This window comes from Sceloporus occidentalis, unplaced genomic scaffold (assembly GCF_023333645.1).
Source record: "Sceloporus occidentalis isolate IW3139 unplaced genomic scaffold, rSceOcc1.0.p SCAF_40, whole genome shotgun sequence".
In the NCBI taxonomy this organism is placed as follows: Eukaryota; Metazoa; Chordata; class Lepidosauria; order Squamata; family Phrynosomatidae; genus Sceloporus; species Sceloporus occidentalis.
Window position 1 is genome coordinate 6319003 of NW_028317020.1, and position 16455 is coordinate 6335457.

The following is a 16455-nucleotide window of genomic DNA, read 5'->3' on the forward strand; positions in this document are numbered from 1 at the left end:
TTTTAAAGCTTCCAGTCTGTTATTCTAACTCAATCAGCATAACAGTCTGACTCTCGCCTGTGTTACTGAGAGAATCACTGACATGATGTCAGCTGGTCCTTTTGGGACAGGGATGAAATGCAGTGGGAATGTTTTTTGGAATTAAGTTCATTTTCATGGCAAAGAGGGACTTTGCAATTGATCGCAATTCATCTGATCGCTCTTCATAACATTCTGGAGTCATCTAAACTGAGGCAGCAGACTTTGTAACAATTGATATTTGTGTCATTCTCAAAACTTTTGGCCACAACTGTAGTCTCCCCCTAGTATTTTAAATATTAAATATTTTTAACATAAAATTAAAATATAAAAACTAATTCTTGGTGTGTCACGCAAACAATAGAAATACTGTAAAACATTGCAAACTATCCACACAGGCATTCAGATCCACAATAGAACAGCGTGCAGAGGGAGCACCAAACACATATTCGGAAAGGTTAAATTGTTTAATGAAATGTTAAAATGGAAACCTTTATCATTTAAAAATGTCTAGCGAAAGGCCATCTTTTCTAAATTTGATGTTAACTACCAATTTTTTTATTGGTTGATTTAAGTCAATGTCTATTGACACTGCAAGGGGTGCTGCTTTCCATTGAGTTAACCTTTGAATGACATCCCTGTCTTTCATTAAGTAAAGTTAATTACGGCGGGTAAAATCCCAGGAGCAAATAGTTTAAAGAAAACTAACATGTTGGAAAACATTGCACATTTTGCTCTCGTACAGAGACAAAGTGTTCGAACAACATCATTGTCAATAAAAAAAAAACAAAAAAACCACAAATCGTGATTACTGCCTATTCAAGTACAGCAAGAGAGTAAAGATCCACAAGATATATACTTTCATACATACCTATTAATCAACAAAAATAAACAAGGAAACTAAAGAAAAATGTGAATATATAAATATATAGCTAGACAGATAGATATACACATACAAACACCATTTCTTTTACTTGCGGGTGAAAAATGTGGAGGCGTCACATATGATTAAAAGAATAGCAATCTAATTAGATGCTATTTCAGATAATACCGTACAGCCTACTTAATTGAAGTGTTAAAATAGGCTACCACAGGCTGTGTACTATATTAGGCTGGAGGAAGCAAAAGGAGACAAACCTAACTGGGCTTGGTGTTAGATTTACATCACATGTCATCGCATGCTTATAGCATGGAACATAGGCAGAGAAGTAATGGGGTGTAAACCTAATTTTGGCATATTTCTTCCAGACACAGAAGTGGATTCATAGACGTAAACTAATAAACACTATTCGAGAAAAAGTAGAGACTGCAGTATTAACTGCCATCAAAGGTTAGTCCCATGCAGCAAAATACTGTGGTCACGGCCAGTGTTCCCTCTAAGCTGTGCGCTTGTGCGTGCCCACATAGCTTTTTAACCCCTTCGCGACCTTTGCCGGTTCAGGACCGTCATAACAAGAAGGTCACTAAATGACCTTTGACGGTCCTGAACCGTCAAAAAATTAAATAAGCTTAGAAAGTGATCAAGGATCACTTTCTTCGCTTAAACGGCCTTGCTGCAATGCCTCGATGTCGAGGCATTCAGCAAGGCCGAGATCGGCATCGGGGGCCATGTCTAGCCCCTCCCCGGGGCGTCAACAGCCGCCATACATTGTATGGCGGCGGACGCCCGTTTTAAAAGCGTTTATCGCCTCCTAAACTTAAATGGTGTCGCTGGAATGCCTCGATCAGGAGGCATCCAGCGACACCAAACACTTACCTCTGGGTGGGCTGTGACCACTCCGGAGAGCGGTCACAGCCGCCGCTGCCGGTGATCTTCGCCATCAAGCAAGATGGCGGCGGCCCGGGAAATAAAACAATAAAGACGAAAAAGTTCGCTAGAGGGTCTCCAGACCCTCTAGAGAACTGGCTCCACTTGCTGGTTGAATACAGGTACTGCATTCAACCATGCAAGTCAATGGAGCCCAGCTTTCTAATCACTATGTGATTAGTAAAATATTCAAAAAAATAAAAATAAATAAAAAATGGAAAAAAAATTTTTTAAAAAATTGTGCTAACATTTAAAAATAATTATGCAGTGATGTCACTAGATGAACCATCCAGTACCAGCAAAATGTGTAAAAAAAAATATTAAAAAAAAGTATTAAAAAAATAAAATAAAATGAAAAAATAAAGTTTATTATTTTGAGCAAGTGCTAAAATTTCTCAAAAATCTCAACAAAGAGTTAAAATAAAAGCACTTCAAATACCCAAGGGGTGTCTAATATATAAAAAAAATGGCTGATGGGGTAAATTGGAGTGGCCTAGCTCAAAGATAGGGCATAGGTACAGACTGACCAAAATGGAGAAAAAAAGCACACTTCCCAAATGTGGCATTTTAAATCTGAAACAACCCGACAAACCCATGCATGTCGGGTATCACTGCACTCAGGAGATGTTCCTGAACACACATTGGCGTGTTGTTTGACAGTGGCATATACCAGGACCTGTATATCTATAACTAAAGTACAATTTGTGTGAAAAAAAAATAAAAAAAATTACTATTACAAAGTTTTACAAAGTGTAGTTCTATAATTGGTGCATGGAAAGGGTTAAAATAACAGCATTTGGAATACCCTGGGGTGTCTAGTTTTCAAAAATATATGGTTTGAATGGGTTAAATTGAGTTAACCGGCTTCAAAGATATTCCAAAGAGGAGAGGGAGGCACAATGACCAAATGACCACCTGAATTACGCATGCCCCAAAAGTAGCCTTTTACCAGCCAAACAATCTGACAAACCCATGCATGTGGGGTATCGCTGTACTCAGGAGATGTTGCTGAACACATATTGGGGTGTTGTTTGACAGTGACATATACCAGCACCTGTATATCTATAACTAAAGTACAATTTGTGTGGGGAAAAAAAATAAATAAAATTACTATTACAAAGTTTGACAAAGTGTAGTTGTATAATTGGTGCATGGAAAGGGTTAAAATAACAGCATTTGGAATACCCTGGGGTGTCTAGTTTCCAAAAATATATGGTTTGAATGGGTTAAATTTAGTTAACCGGCTTCAAAGATGTTCCAAAGAGGAGATGGAGGCAGACTGACCAGATTTGTTTAAAAAGATTTGGAAATCATAAAACGCTGCTTGTACTTATTGCCCTATAACTTACAAAAAACAGCAAAAAACCATAAAAACATTGGGTATTTCTAAACTCAGGACAAGTAGTAGAATCTATTTAGCTAGTTTTTTTACTTGCTTTTTTAGGTGAGTAAAAGATTTTTCAAATAAAAGTCATAAAATGTGTTTTTTTTTCAATTTTGCACCATGTTTTTTTTATAGTAAATAAGATGATACGATCAAAATAATGGTATCTGAAGAAAGCCCATCTTGTCCTGAAAAAACCAATATATAACTTATGTGGGTACACTAAATGGGTGAGGAGAAAATTACAGCTGAACACAAGCACCACAAAAGTGTCAAAACAGCCTCGGTCCCACAGGGTACAAAACGAAAAATAAGCCCGGTCCTTAAGGGGTTAAGAGAGCGCACACGTCCAAAAATTGTGCACACAACAGTTTTTCCCCAAAAAAGAAAAAAAAATTATGAAACTTTCTGCTGCGCGGATATTGTGCGCACAAAATTTTTGCTCTGTGAACATTTTTGCACAAGAGAAATTTTCTGCGTACGCCAAATAAGAAAAATTAGATGGAACATTGGTCACGGCACTTCTTCTGTACCATAAAGCTGTTAAAGTAGATGTTCCACCAAAAGGAACAAGTATCGTAGCATTCAGATATTTAGCTATTCACTTCTCTTCATCTGCCCTTGTGATCATTATAGTACTTGATGGAGAAAACATGATTATTTTTATTTACAGAATCTTTTTGTAGTTTTTTTTTTTTTTCCCCCCAGAACATAGCTGATGAAGTATTTCAGCACCTAGAGAACTGGGGATACCCCCTTCCAGGTATGTGAATTAATAGGAGTAATCTACAAGATGTATTCCCAGCGAAAGGGGGGGGGGTGCAGAAGTACTGTTGCTAGGTAACAGTATCAACTAGGACAGAGGAACTCCATATAAGGAAAATCCTGCTTTATAAACAATGTCACCTCTAAATAATCTAGTACTCTTAACCCCTTCGAGACAAAGGCTGATTTTACTTTTTGTACCCTTTGTGACAATGGCCTTTTTAACATTTCTGCGCTGCTTGTGTTTAGCTGTAATTTTCTTCTTTCCCGTTTACTGAACCCACACACATTAGATATTGTTTTTTTCAGGACAAGAAGGGCTTTCTTTAGATGACATTGTTTTGATTGTATCATATTATTTACTATTAAAAAAATTATAAAATATGGTGAAAAATTTAGAAAAAAATGACTGTTTCTAACTTTTAGTTGAAAAATCTTTTACTCATCTATAAAAGGTAATGAAAAAACCTGCTAAATAGATTCTACTATTTGTCCTGAGTTTAGAAATACCCAATGTTTTTATGTTTTTTTGCTTTTTTCTACCCATTATGGGGCAATAAGTACAGGTAGCGTTTTGCTATTTCAAAGCCATTTTTTCCAAATCTGGTAATTCTTCCCCCCATGTGCCATTTCGGGTATCTTTGAACCCGGCCAATGCAATTTACCCCATCAAGTCATATATTTTTGAAAACTAGACAGCCCAGGGTATTCCAAATGCTAGTATTTTAACTCTTTCCATGCACCATATCTACCACCAGTCTTTGTCAAACTTTATGGTAGTCATTTTTTTGCATTTGTTTTGTCATACACATTTTACTTCAGGTATGAATTAAAATGTTCTAGTTTATGTCACTATCACAAAACACCCCAATATGTGTTCAGCAACATCTCCTGAGCGCAGCGATACCCCACATGAATGATTTTGCCTGGCTGTTTGGGGGCAAAAGGGCCACATTTGGGGCATGCGCATTTTTCAATGTTGAACTTTGGCATTTGGGGATCCACTGCCCATGCCCTATTTGGTACATCTTTGAGCCGGGCCATTTCAGTGTGCCCAATAAACCCATATATTTTTGAAAACTAGACACCCCAGGGTATTTCAAATGCTAGTATTTTAACTCTTTCCATGCACCATATCTACCACCAGTCTTTGTCAAACTTTGTGGTAGTCATTTTTTTGCATTTGGTTTTCCACACACATTTTAATTCAGGTATGAATTAAAATGTTCTCGTATATGTCACTATCACAAAACACCCCAATATGTGTTCAGCAACATCTCCTGAGTACAGCGATACCTCACATGAATGATTTTGCCTGGCTGTTTTGGGGCAAAAGGGCCACATTTGGGGCATGCGCTTTTTTCAATGTTGAACTTTGGCATTTGGGATCCACTGCCCATGCCCTATTTGGTACATCTTTGAGCCAGGCCATTTCAGTGTGCCCAACAAAACCATATATTTTTCAAAACTAGACACCACAGGGTATTTTAAATGCTGGTATTTTAACTCTTTGCATGCACATATTTTACCACCAGCATTTTTTCAAAGTTTGCAGTAATATTTTTGTGTGTGTATTTTTCCCACACACACCTACTTTATGTATGAATTTACAGCTCCTGGTATATGCCGCTGTCACACGACACCCCATAATGTGTTCAGCAACATCTCCTGAGTGCAGTGATACCCCACATGCATGGGTGTGTCATTTTTTGGGGGAACTAAAAGGCCACATTTGGTACGTGTGCATTTTTCTAATTGGAAATTAGATGTGTGGCCATCCTTCCCCCCGTGTTAATTGGGACGTTGTTGAACCTGGCCCATTCAATTTACCCCATCAAATCATACATTTTTTAAAAGTAGACACCCCACGGGCATTTAATATGCCAGTATTTTAACTCTTTCCATGCGAGAATTGTTTTAAGCTAATATGCTAATTTTAGGACTTGCTCACAAAAATATATTTTTTATATATATATTTTTTTTTTTATTATTATTTTTTTTAAAAAAAAATTTAACATTTTTTTTCAACTTGGAGGTTCCCCTGATAGTGACATCAGTGGGAAATGATTTTTACATTTTACTGTTTTTTTACTATTTTTTTCTAATTATTATTAATTTTATTTTATTTTTTAATTTATTTTTACTAATCACACTGTGATTAGAAAGCTGGGCTCCATTGACTTGCATGGTGAATGCAGTACCTGTATTCAACCTGCAAGTGGAGCCAAAGTTCTCTAGATGGTCTGGACCATCTAGCGAACTTTTAAAATTTGTGGTTCCTGTTACAGGACGGCGGCCATCTTCCTTGATGGCGAAGATTGCCGGCAGCTGCGGAGCGGTCACAGCCCATCAAAAGGTTAGTGTTTGGTGTCGCTGGATGCCTCCTGATCGAGGCATTCCAGCGACACCATTTAAGTTTAGGAGGCGATCGTCGATCGCCTCCTAAACGCTTTTAAAACGGGCGTCCGCCGCCATACAAAGTATGGCGGATGTTGACGCCCCGTGGAGGGGCCAGAGATGGCCCCTTCGTGCCGATCGCGGCGTTGCTGAATGCCTCGAGGTCGAGGCATTCAGCAACGCTTTTTGGGTGCAGAAAGCGATAGTAGATCGCTTTCTGCACCCGTTTAAAGACGTGCCGGTCCTGGCACGTCAATTGTCGTAAAGCACATGCTTTTCCGTGCCGTGCCAGGACCGGCAATTGTCATTAAGGGGTTAAAGGAAATGCAGCTAAACCATTCTGCCATCACCCCACCATCAGGTTAAGGTAAAAGGCACAGAGGACAGAATAATGACATTTTCACTGCAAATGGCAGTGTCTGCTGTGTGAATACTAGCAGAATCTATAAATTAAGAACATGGCAGAAGGTCAGAGGTTGACACCTTTGTGTAGTTTTTAGAAGCAAGGGGGGGAATACTGAGGAGAAAGAGATATGCCAATAGATTTAAATGTAAAATATTACAAAAATAAAAAAATAAAGCACTGGCCAGCCATGATATTTTTAAGAGCCACGTACCCTATGAATTGTGAAGGCCTAAATTAGCCATAACAAAATACAAACTGAGGCATCCAGAAGAACAAAAAAAGATTAATATATACATTTTTAATCAACTTAAGCCACTAAATTGGGCCTCCACCAACTACAGGAGCCAGGTCACCATGGTAACCAGAACTGAATGTTGGTGCCTAGGGAATCACCTGCTGGCATGTGCATCCAGCAACTGGCTCTATACAGCGTTTTTTTTATTATTATTATTTCTAGGTCCTGCCAGGAAGTGGAAACTCAGTGGGGGTCACATGACACATCACATGAGCCTGCAGTAGTGGTGCAGCAACTCTTTTGTTGAGTCCTGCACTAAATGAAAAAATGAATACAACTTAAGGTTTGTACCACGATGAGCAGAACTCTAACACCCTACACCAATGAATTTAATAAAATTTCCAGTAGCAAAGTGATTAAACTCTCCAAACTATCAAAATAGCAGTAGCCATCAGGCTTCCTATACTTTTACTTCACCACTGAGTTTTCTAATTTAGGCAATGCAGGTTTTCCTGTGAGTTGGAAATGCGAGAATAGATCCCATAATGTCAATGGGAATTGAACTCATAACTCACCGAGGGAGATAGCTGGAGATTTCCTAAATTATCTCACAGTTTAGCATACGTAAGTCTCATGGATTACCGAATTACCCTTAAAGCAAGCAACATTTGTATGGCGTGAATTTAACACGTCATATTATAGTATTGCCTGCTACAAACCTTTACCTTGTAAAGAGCTAACACTCAATCTAGAGTAACTATTTCTCATTTGCCACAAAGCTTCCCAGTACCATATACACTCTAAACATGAGCACTTATGTTAACAAGGCTCATGAAAGGGTGGTCAGTGATGCTCACGCTGCATTCTGTGATGTAAGTGGCAAGATCCTGCTCCAAGAGAGATCGCTGGGTTTCTGAAGCTTTTAATTCAACTTCTTTTTGACTGAGCACAGCTTCCACCTCAGAAACTCTGCGGTGCAGTCGAGTCATTTCTTGCTCCATCTGTAATATACATAAAATAAACAGGATTAAAACAGCTCGTTAGTGCCAAATGATTCACTAAAAATGTAATATCTGGTCCCAAAGCTAAAGCAGAAAAGGTTCAGGGTGAGCTCACTTCTTCTAAAGATGGGCTTATAAAGTCATCCACAGGCTGGCTGTTCACGTTTAAACACTGGCCGAAGGAAATGCCCAATGTAGAGAGCTTGCCAAAAGGTTAGTCATTTTCACCTGTTATTGTCCCTTCAGTATTATCCCAAATCCAGCTCTGAAGAGAAAACGTTTTGCCCCATTTCCACATAAACTGGGGATAAACAGTTTGACTTCTCAAAGGCTCCAAGAAGTAAGTGTACGTACTCCAGAGAGGGCCCCTGCCCAAGCTCATAAGATTTGCATACACATGAAAAGCAACATGAATGCTATGAACGACTCACACAGGCCAATATGTTTGTATAAGTCAAACAAAGGATATGCATTGATTAATGAAGTCCAACGCCGTGGAAAACGTCCTCTGCTAACCAATTGCGTCCAACACCCGGTTACCGATGAACCTCTAGAGATCCAGAGTGGTTAGTTGAGCATTTTGATGATAAATAACATTGGCAAGGGCTGAAAAGCTTTGCAGAGTGGAAGAGACTCGGCGGGAATGCACACTTGGCGCCAATTTTTTTTTCTTGATTCCCAGGTAAGGATTTGAAGGGTATCTCTGTTGGAAACAGGTAGGCCAAGCGATGATTTAAATACCTTATGACATTTGTCCTGTGTGTCCTGCAGCTCTTTGCTCTTGTGAAATAACTTATTCTCCATGGAGCTCAACTTGGCTGGAGATTCCAAGCCAGAAACAATAGACCTAAAACACAAAAGTAAGATATTAGTAAAAAATATATATATATCTATATATTGACTGCTAACGGACTCAAGTCAAAATGTCTAGTATACCAAAGTCAGGTAAATAATGGTCCCAAGATGAAGCTGGGAGCAAGAAAATATAACTGGTTCAAGTTCACTGGCAAGGGCCTACACTCAAATGCAAATTGTAAATTCATAAGCAGGGCTTCTGGAATTCCTCCATTACTCTTAGCTACAGCCAGTGACCTACACAAGACAAAAAAGGAACTGTAGAGCTTCTAGGTGAATCCACAAAAAACATAAGTAGCTAAAATGTTCATAAAATCTTCTGCTTAGGTCTATGAAGCACTACATGCAAAAAGAGTGTAGCGCTTACATCTTGTTGTCTACATATGTTTTAAAATGACCTAATAAAAAAAGATGCTTTTACGAACACCTTAGTTGTTGGTCCATAGTTTGTTGGTTCAAGAGAAAGCTTTCCAGTTCCTTGTTTCCTGCTAGGCTGGAGCAAGCATACCAACCCAAAATGTTTCCCTTTTACAGAACAGGTGACCAGTTTAGCAATGTGTGAGAGCTACAGCTTCAACTCTCTAATTCATTATGCATTAAGCCCAGTGAGCTCCTACAAAAATGCCTGTGCTAGCAATGCATAATGCATAGTTAAATGGTAGAACTGACTTTAATAATAATACATTATGCAGGATCAGCTGAACCTTTCCCGCAAAAGCAGCTTACTATGGTTGGCCCTTTGTAAAAGCACAGTGAAGTTGGTTAAGTGAAACTGTAACAACCAAGAAAAGAGCCACAGTTCAGAGTTTAAGAAGCAATTATTACAATTCACACTTCACATCAGTCTTGTGTATACACCGTAACACATCATGACAAGCACGTAGATTTAAGATCCGTCAAGATAACACTAAGCACTTACTGTTAGTTACAAGACACAAGGTCTAGAATAAACAATAGATTCCAAGCTTTGCAAGAGGAACCAAATATTTAATAGTTTTATATGATTTTTCAGAATTTAGTAAAAAAATATTCTATTCAAATAATGACATTATAGGTCCATAATGGTTTGCTATAACCAAGGCTCAGCAAAATTTACACTAGATCTAAGAAAAAGGAAGAATCCAAAACAGATCAATCTAAAGCACCACTAAAAGTAAAATGTAAAAGTTATATATACACACGCGTATATGAACAAAAGTATTGGGACACCTGACCATTACACTAACAGGGTTATATATTGATTAAATATATAGACATTAAAATGAAGTTGGTCCCCCTTTGCAGCTATAGCAGCTTCCACTCTTCTGGTAAGGCTTTCTACCAGATTTTGGTTTCTGTGGGAATTTATGCCCATTCATCCGGTACAGCATATGTGATGTCAGGCACTGATGTTGGACAAGACCGTCAAGTTCTTCCACACTAAACTCATCCAACCATTTCTTTATGGACCTTGCTTTGTGCACTGGGACACAGCCATGCTGAAATAGAAAAGGGACTTCTCCAAACTGTTCCCACAAAGTTGGAAGCCTAGCATTGTCCAAAATGTCTTGGTATGCTGAAGCATTAAAATTTCCCTTCACTGGAAGCAACGAGCCTAGCCCAAACACTTATTTCCACAATTAAGAGATGTGTCCCGATACTATGGTCCATATAGTGGTGGACAAAGCAAGGTCCATAAAGACATGGTTGGATGAGTTTGGTGTAGAAGAAGTTGACTGACCCTCATAGAGCTCTGGCCTCAACCTAATTGAACACCTTTGGGATGAACTGTAACAGCGACTTCAAGCCAGGCCTTCTCATCCAACATCAGTGCCTGACCTCACAAAAAATCTATTGGAATGGGCAAAAATTCTCACAGAAACTCCAAAACCTTATAAGAGTAGAAGCTCCTAAAGCTAAAAAGGGTGGACCAACTTCATATTTATGTATATGTATTTAGAATTATTATTATTTTTTGTTTATATAGCGCCATACAATGGGTAGACAGGACATAAGAAGTAGTATGTAACAAGTAGTATGTAATTATTGAAGTATGTGGCAAAGTCAGAGGCATTAAGGTTAGTGGAAGGGGTAGTAGGGATAGGTCCAAGAAGGGAATTAGAATGCAATGTCGTTAAAGTTGGTGTAATGGTCAGGTATCCCAATACTTTTGTCCATATAGTGTGTGTTGTTATGCTTTTAAGAAAACGCATTGGACCAGTTCAATCCCAATATCCTGGGTGATCATTAAGATAATTGCAGTGCAATAACTAAAATGCAACACGTTCACTGTGGCTGCTCTAAATAACACAGCATGCAGTTAAGAAGCTAGGTTATTCATAGTTAGTGAAATGAGTTCCAAATAGAATACTGTAATGCAAATAAATGTGTTATTGTACATTTTGTTGGGCAGTATTTTGAGAGGGCCAAAAGTCTCAGGGCATTTAATGGGTAGTGAATCCAATACAACACTTTTTGTTATTCTGAAAACAAAGCTTTATCATTTTGAAAGTAAATTGAAGTCATAGATCCTTATCATTCAGAGCACAGCACATCCCAAAATACAGCAGACACGTACAGGCAGTGTGATGTGAATGCATCATTGACTGCTGGCTTCACCATAAGAATTCTGGGACCTCCTGAAAGATTTGTACCGGACAATTTGGGATATAACCATATTGGGCAATGTCTTCTAAAAAATAAGCCAGTTACAGTATACTTATAAGAAATTGTCAAGATTCAACTTGCAAAGTACATCTTAATAAATGCAGGGCTATGCAAAGTTAGGTCTGAAATAGCAAATCAAACATTCTGCAACAGTCATTGTGTTCATTAACGTCTGGCATATTCGACAAAGATAATCATTTACATTAGGCAAGTATCCATAAATCAAATTGTTGACTAATGTTTGCTTTCATTATCTTTGTGAAAACAGTGGCAAGATCATACGCACCTCAATTGGGTAATGGCAAATTGCTAAAACGCTCACTACGATGTAGACTTAGCAGTATTAAAATGAACTGAATGGTCGCCACCAAACATGTATGATTTACAACCAAACATTTCCCAGAGGTGCTAGGGGAATTAGTATTTGAATCTACATGGGCCGTGGAGACAATTAAAAATGTAGCTCACAAATACATACTGATGGCATACTGATTACATAACATCAGCAAGGCTAAAGTATGTCGCTGCTATTAATGCAATCTAGACGTGTCACACATGTACTGCAGCAGGAATATGCTTATACATCATTCTGATCACTTTTCAGCAAACCTTCAACTTCTGCATCATGTTTTAACCTGCTTTAAAAACAAAAAAACAAAAATCTGATTTGTCATCTTTTACACGGTTAAGAAAATATATGGGTTTTGATCGCCAAGCATCTTCATAATACGTATACGAGGATCCGCCCTTTTTAACTGAAGTTTGCAGGGAACACGCATGCAGTTGTAAAGAAATAAACAGATTGGCATGATCGATGGCCATAATGTGACCTTTAATCATTATGGTTGCCCCGTTAAAAACTATGTCCTGATAGGACATAAGCAGCTCGATACACATACAGAATACCAGCAGCGTTATTTGCGAGCTCAAGTTGCTGACATCACACACCCTTTTTAAATGAACTTCTTTAATTTGATCTCCAGTCCGCTGCAGCAAATAAAAATCAGATTAGCATTATACCTGCTCCCAAACTACATTTTAAAAAAAATGCATTCTTGCTAACACGGTTTTGTTTCCCTAGTGTTCCTATGTAATAATCACCCCCCTGGTACTGCAGATTTCCTTCATATCTCTACACCAGAAGACCAGAGGATTCAACGTACACATATCAATGTCTGCAGGAGCTATATATGATGCAGATAGCATACAAACAGAATTGCAGGCCACGGAAACCTGCATTCTTCACCCGAACCATACAAATTCCACGTTCGGTGTACTTACTCGGATTTACTGAACACGCTCAAAGCCCTTGTAAACGAAAAGCCCACAAACGGCAAATCTTCGCCGGAGAATCCTGTGGAACTCAACTGGCATGAAGAGGGTAAAACCCGCAAATTCTTCTCCGGTTCATCAAAATTTGAGGTGTCATCTTCAGATTTTAAGGTAGGAACGAACGGAGGAGGAGCTGGTCGGAACGAGAGAAACGAGGATTACAACCTAGGACCTGCTTCATTAGCTGCACCAGCACTGCAGTTTCAGCTCTCTCAGGAGCTGGCAGACTGAGTCACTGCTATGAAATCTATTACAGCAACAAGATATTAACCCTTCCGGCTCCAGAAATTACTTTTTTTTTAAAATATACATTACAGTATAATAAAATAATTCTCGGATTAGTCCACATGTCCAGCACATACACAGTATAGTGAATGTTTCTTACAGATCGGATAAAAAAACAAAAAACAGATGTTATGGATTCCGGTTGGAAGCAAAAAAATAGTGATGCCTGTTGGGGAATTATCAGAAATCAGATATTAAATGATATACTAAAATATTTCTAAATTAGCAAAGTAGACATGCATAAAAAATACATATAAATGGTTTGCAGGAAACAGTCAGAGGACATGTGATCCAGCTATTTTGGGGGCCATGTTATAATCCTACATTCTGCGCTTCTTCACTTAGAAGCTGCTGAGAAAACAGCAGCTTGAAAAAGGCATTGTATATGGAGGATACTCTGGGTACTAATACGGTTACCATGGTTCCAGAATAAATCTCCACTGGGCCAATAGGATCAAGGGGAAAAAATATCCTACTCTGCACACATTGTCAACTAGATTACACAAGTGTAGTTCGATAGGAAGATAAGGTGTCTGATTTAACAATCTATAATGCTGCTAATAAAAAAACAAATAATTTACCCAGGAAAAGAAAGTATTAAAGCATTTTACAGTTGATCTGAGATTTTTGCTGTCCTTTCTCCTTGTTTGCTGTATTTGTACGGTCAGTTAGACTGTGGAATGCAGAGTGAGCTGGAACAATGAATCAAAGCAATCACAGCCGGAGTGAATAGGCCACTTAAAATTTCAATACATGCACAGGTTGCAGAGCTAGAGTTTATTTTATTCCTGTCAGCTGAAAATTAAATATATATATATGTGTGTGCATTTGATCTTTTATGGTTTATTATCTGTTGTATAGATATTGTTTTCTCTCTCTCTTGCACTGAATATGCACTGGGGGAGCGTCCTTTGTTTTTTGTTTTTTTAGCCAACACGTGATGGAGACGATATTACGCAACAGATAGCCCAGTCCCATACATCACACTTTCAATGGTTTTGTCTGTGCATATACCAAAAAATATTTTTAAATGAACATTACCAAGAGGATGTATCAAACACTAAAAAAAGGACAGCATTAAATATATTAGCGGTAATATTAAAAAAAAAAAAATTTGATTAACTTAGTATGAATTGAGTTCTCTCATTATCAATGTATTTAGGATATAGAGTCCACTACCAGTATGTGTCAGTGTCCAGTTCCTGCACTGAGAAAAGAGGTTGTCCGCTAGTGGAAAAACAGAGATCTTTAAACTTGTTTGCTCGTTTCAAGTTGTGTCATGAAGAAACCAATTTCATGCGTCCAGGCAGATTAATGGATGCAAATAAAATTAGAGGATTTGCACTCGCAACACTTTTTGCACAAATTTGTCTAAGACTGATATGTACATATGCATGATCAATACATGTTTAAAGGAAGGAAAGTCTCCTTGAGATCTATTTACAACATAGGTGGGGAAACTATCCACAAGCCAAGCCTATGCAGAAGCTAACACGTCTTTGGAAGCACAGGTCCCCTAGGTACGCACAAGCACCCACAGAGAGGGGGCAGGGTTCTTTTCTGGCTTAAACTAAACTAGTCTCCTAGTGCTGGGTCAAGCAAGTCATTCGGCTTCAGCCCACAGCAGCTTGTCTAAATTTACATAACAATAACAATACACATTCTCATTGTTATGATCTATAGAACAAAGACCAATCCCTAGCTAAATAACTTTACAGTTTCTTAGAGCCAAACCTCAATGTCTGAAAGCCTGATCAATGCTTGATCAAAGCTTGATCAGTCCATGAAGCATTCAGCTTCATGGACTGGTTTCTCTAAAATCTGAAATTGAAAGCGTTTGGGTATTTGCTTGGAATCTGTCCAGGGACGAGCAGTGCAAATTCACATTCTACCAACTAATTTCCCCCTTGTGGCTGAACAAGGTGATGCCCTAACTTGGCCACTAGCATGCTAGCCAGCTACCAGCTAATTTGTCTTAGCACAGCACGGTAAACAGGATGATGACGTGGAATCATAACTTTTCCAACTATATGCATGAAACGCATAATAAAGCCTGCAGTACCGCGCACAGGTTGATAATTCTTACATATCAAAAAACTTTTACAAACAACATTTTTGGCATAAACTGTTGCTTAAGGGTGCCAAAAAAACCCTGAGTGAAAGTATGAAGAATTTTTATCTTGACTGCTTTTTCAGCTGTTGCACTAGGAAGGAAGAAAAAAACGGACATACAGTTGTCCATGACTAAATACAGGTTAGGACAAATAAATTCCCTTAAGGAAAAAAAAATGACTACTGACAGGTAAAATTAAAATAACACCATTTAACTTAACGTAAGGTGTCTAGTTTACAAAAATATACAGTTTGGTGGGGTAAATTGAATTGGTCCATTTCAAAGATGCCCCAAACAGGACAGAGGGGCAGGATGACAAGATTTCACCAGAAATTCCATTTAAAATTTTAATAATTTTATTAAATGTAATGATTTTATACATACATATATATATATATATATTCTAAATTAATTAAATACAAATTGAATTTATTAAAAGATAATTTCATTAAAAAAAAAAATCCCCCCAAAAAGACAGCCAATGCAGTGATCAAGGGAGCAGTTAAAACCCCTTCCTTACCAATGAATATCCCAAGGAACATCATTGATCACCGATGCAGCAACACACCCTGATGACTTTATTGAACTACTCCAGAGTATACAACTCCCTAAGCAGGACATTAGTTTGGCTACCATGGATGTCAGCTGACTCTGCACAGTTATCCTCCATCAGGATGGCATCGCTGCTGTACATGAAGTCTGATCTGCCCTAGATTTTACTCTGCCACTACCAGAAACTCACTATGGTTCTATTTGCCGAAGCTCAGTACCTCTAATGGATGCGGCAATGGCGCCTATGTACGCAATACGCATTCATGTCTGCCTATAAACGTCACCATATTTTGTGTGAATACTCATCCCATCTATTGTTGTATTCCAGGTTTACCGACATTGTTTTCCTAATTTGGTTTAGCAACTCTGATGAGTTAGTTAACATGGCTCCCGGCCAGCATAATATGCCTGGGACCGTCAGACTTACCCTTAACTTTGATAGTGGGCAAATCCAGTTTCTGGATCTGGAGATCAGCAGCTTGGTGAACCTTTGGGATATACTATGTTCCAGAAATCTAAGCACTGGAACGTTATCCTACATGCTGCCAGTTTTCACCCACAACACTTAGGAAGACTCTCTTTAGTATTCCCAGTTCCTAAGAGTGGTATGGAACAACCACATGCAGGGACGAACAATCCATGGAAATGTACAATCATTT

At 38.4% G+C, this 16455-nt stretch overlaps 1 protein-coding gene across 6 annotated transcripts in view; it reads right to left on the bottom strand.

Moving 5' to 3' along the window:
* CIT (citron rho-interacting serine/threonine kinase) overlaps nt 1-16455 on the bottom strand; it is a 76449-nt gene that overhangs the window by 42435 nt on the left and 17559 nt on the right. For all 6 annotated transcript variants that reach the window (XM_089489413.1, XM_089489411.1, XM_089489410.1 and 3 more), the window contains exons 9-11: nt 12796-12979; nt 8755-8860; nt 7870-8013 (exon numbers count right to left, since the gene is read on the bottom strand). In XM_089489413.1, coding sequence (XP_089345539.1) covers nt 7870-8013; nt 8755-8860; nt 12796-12979 — 434 coding nt within the window. The remainder of the gene's footprint in view (nt 1-7869; nt 8014-8754; nt 8861-12795; nt 12980-16455) is intronic.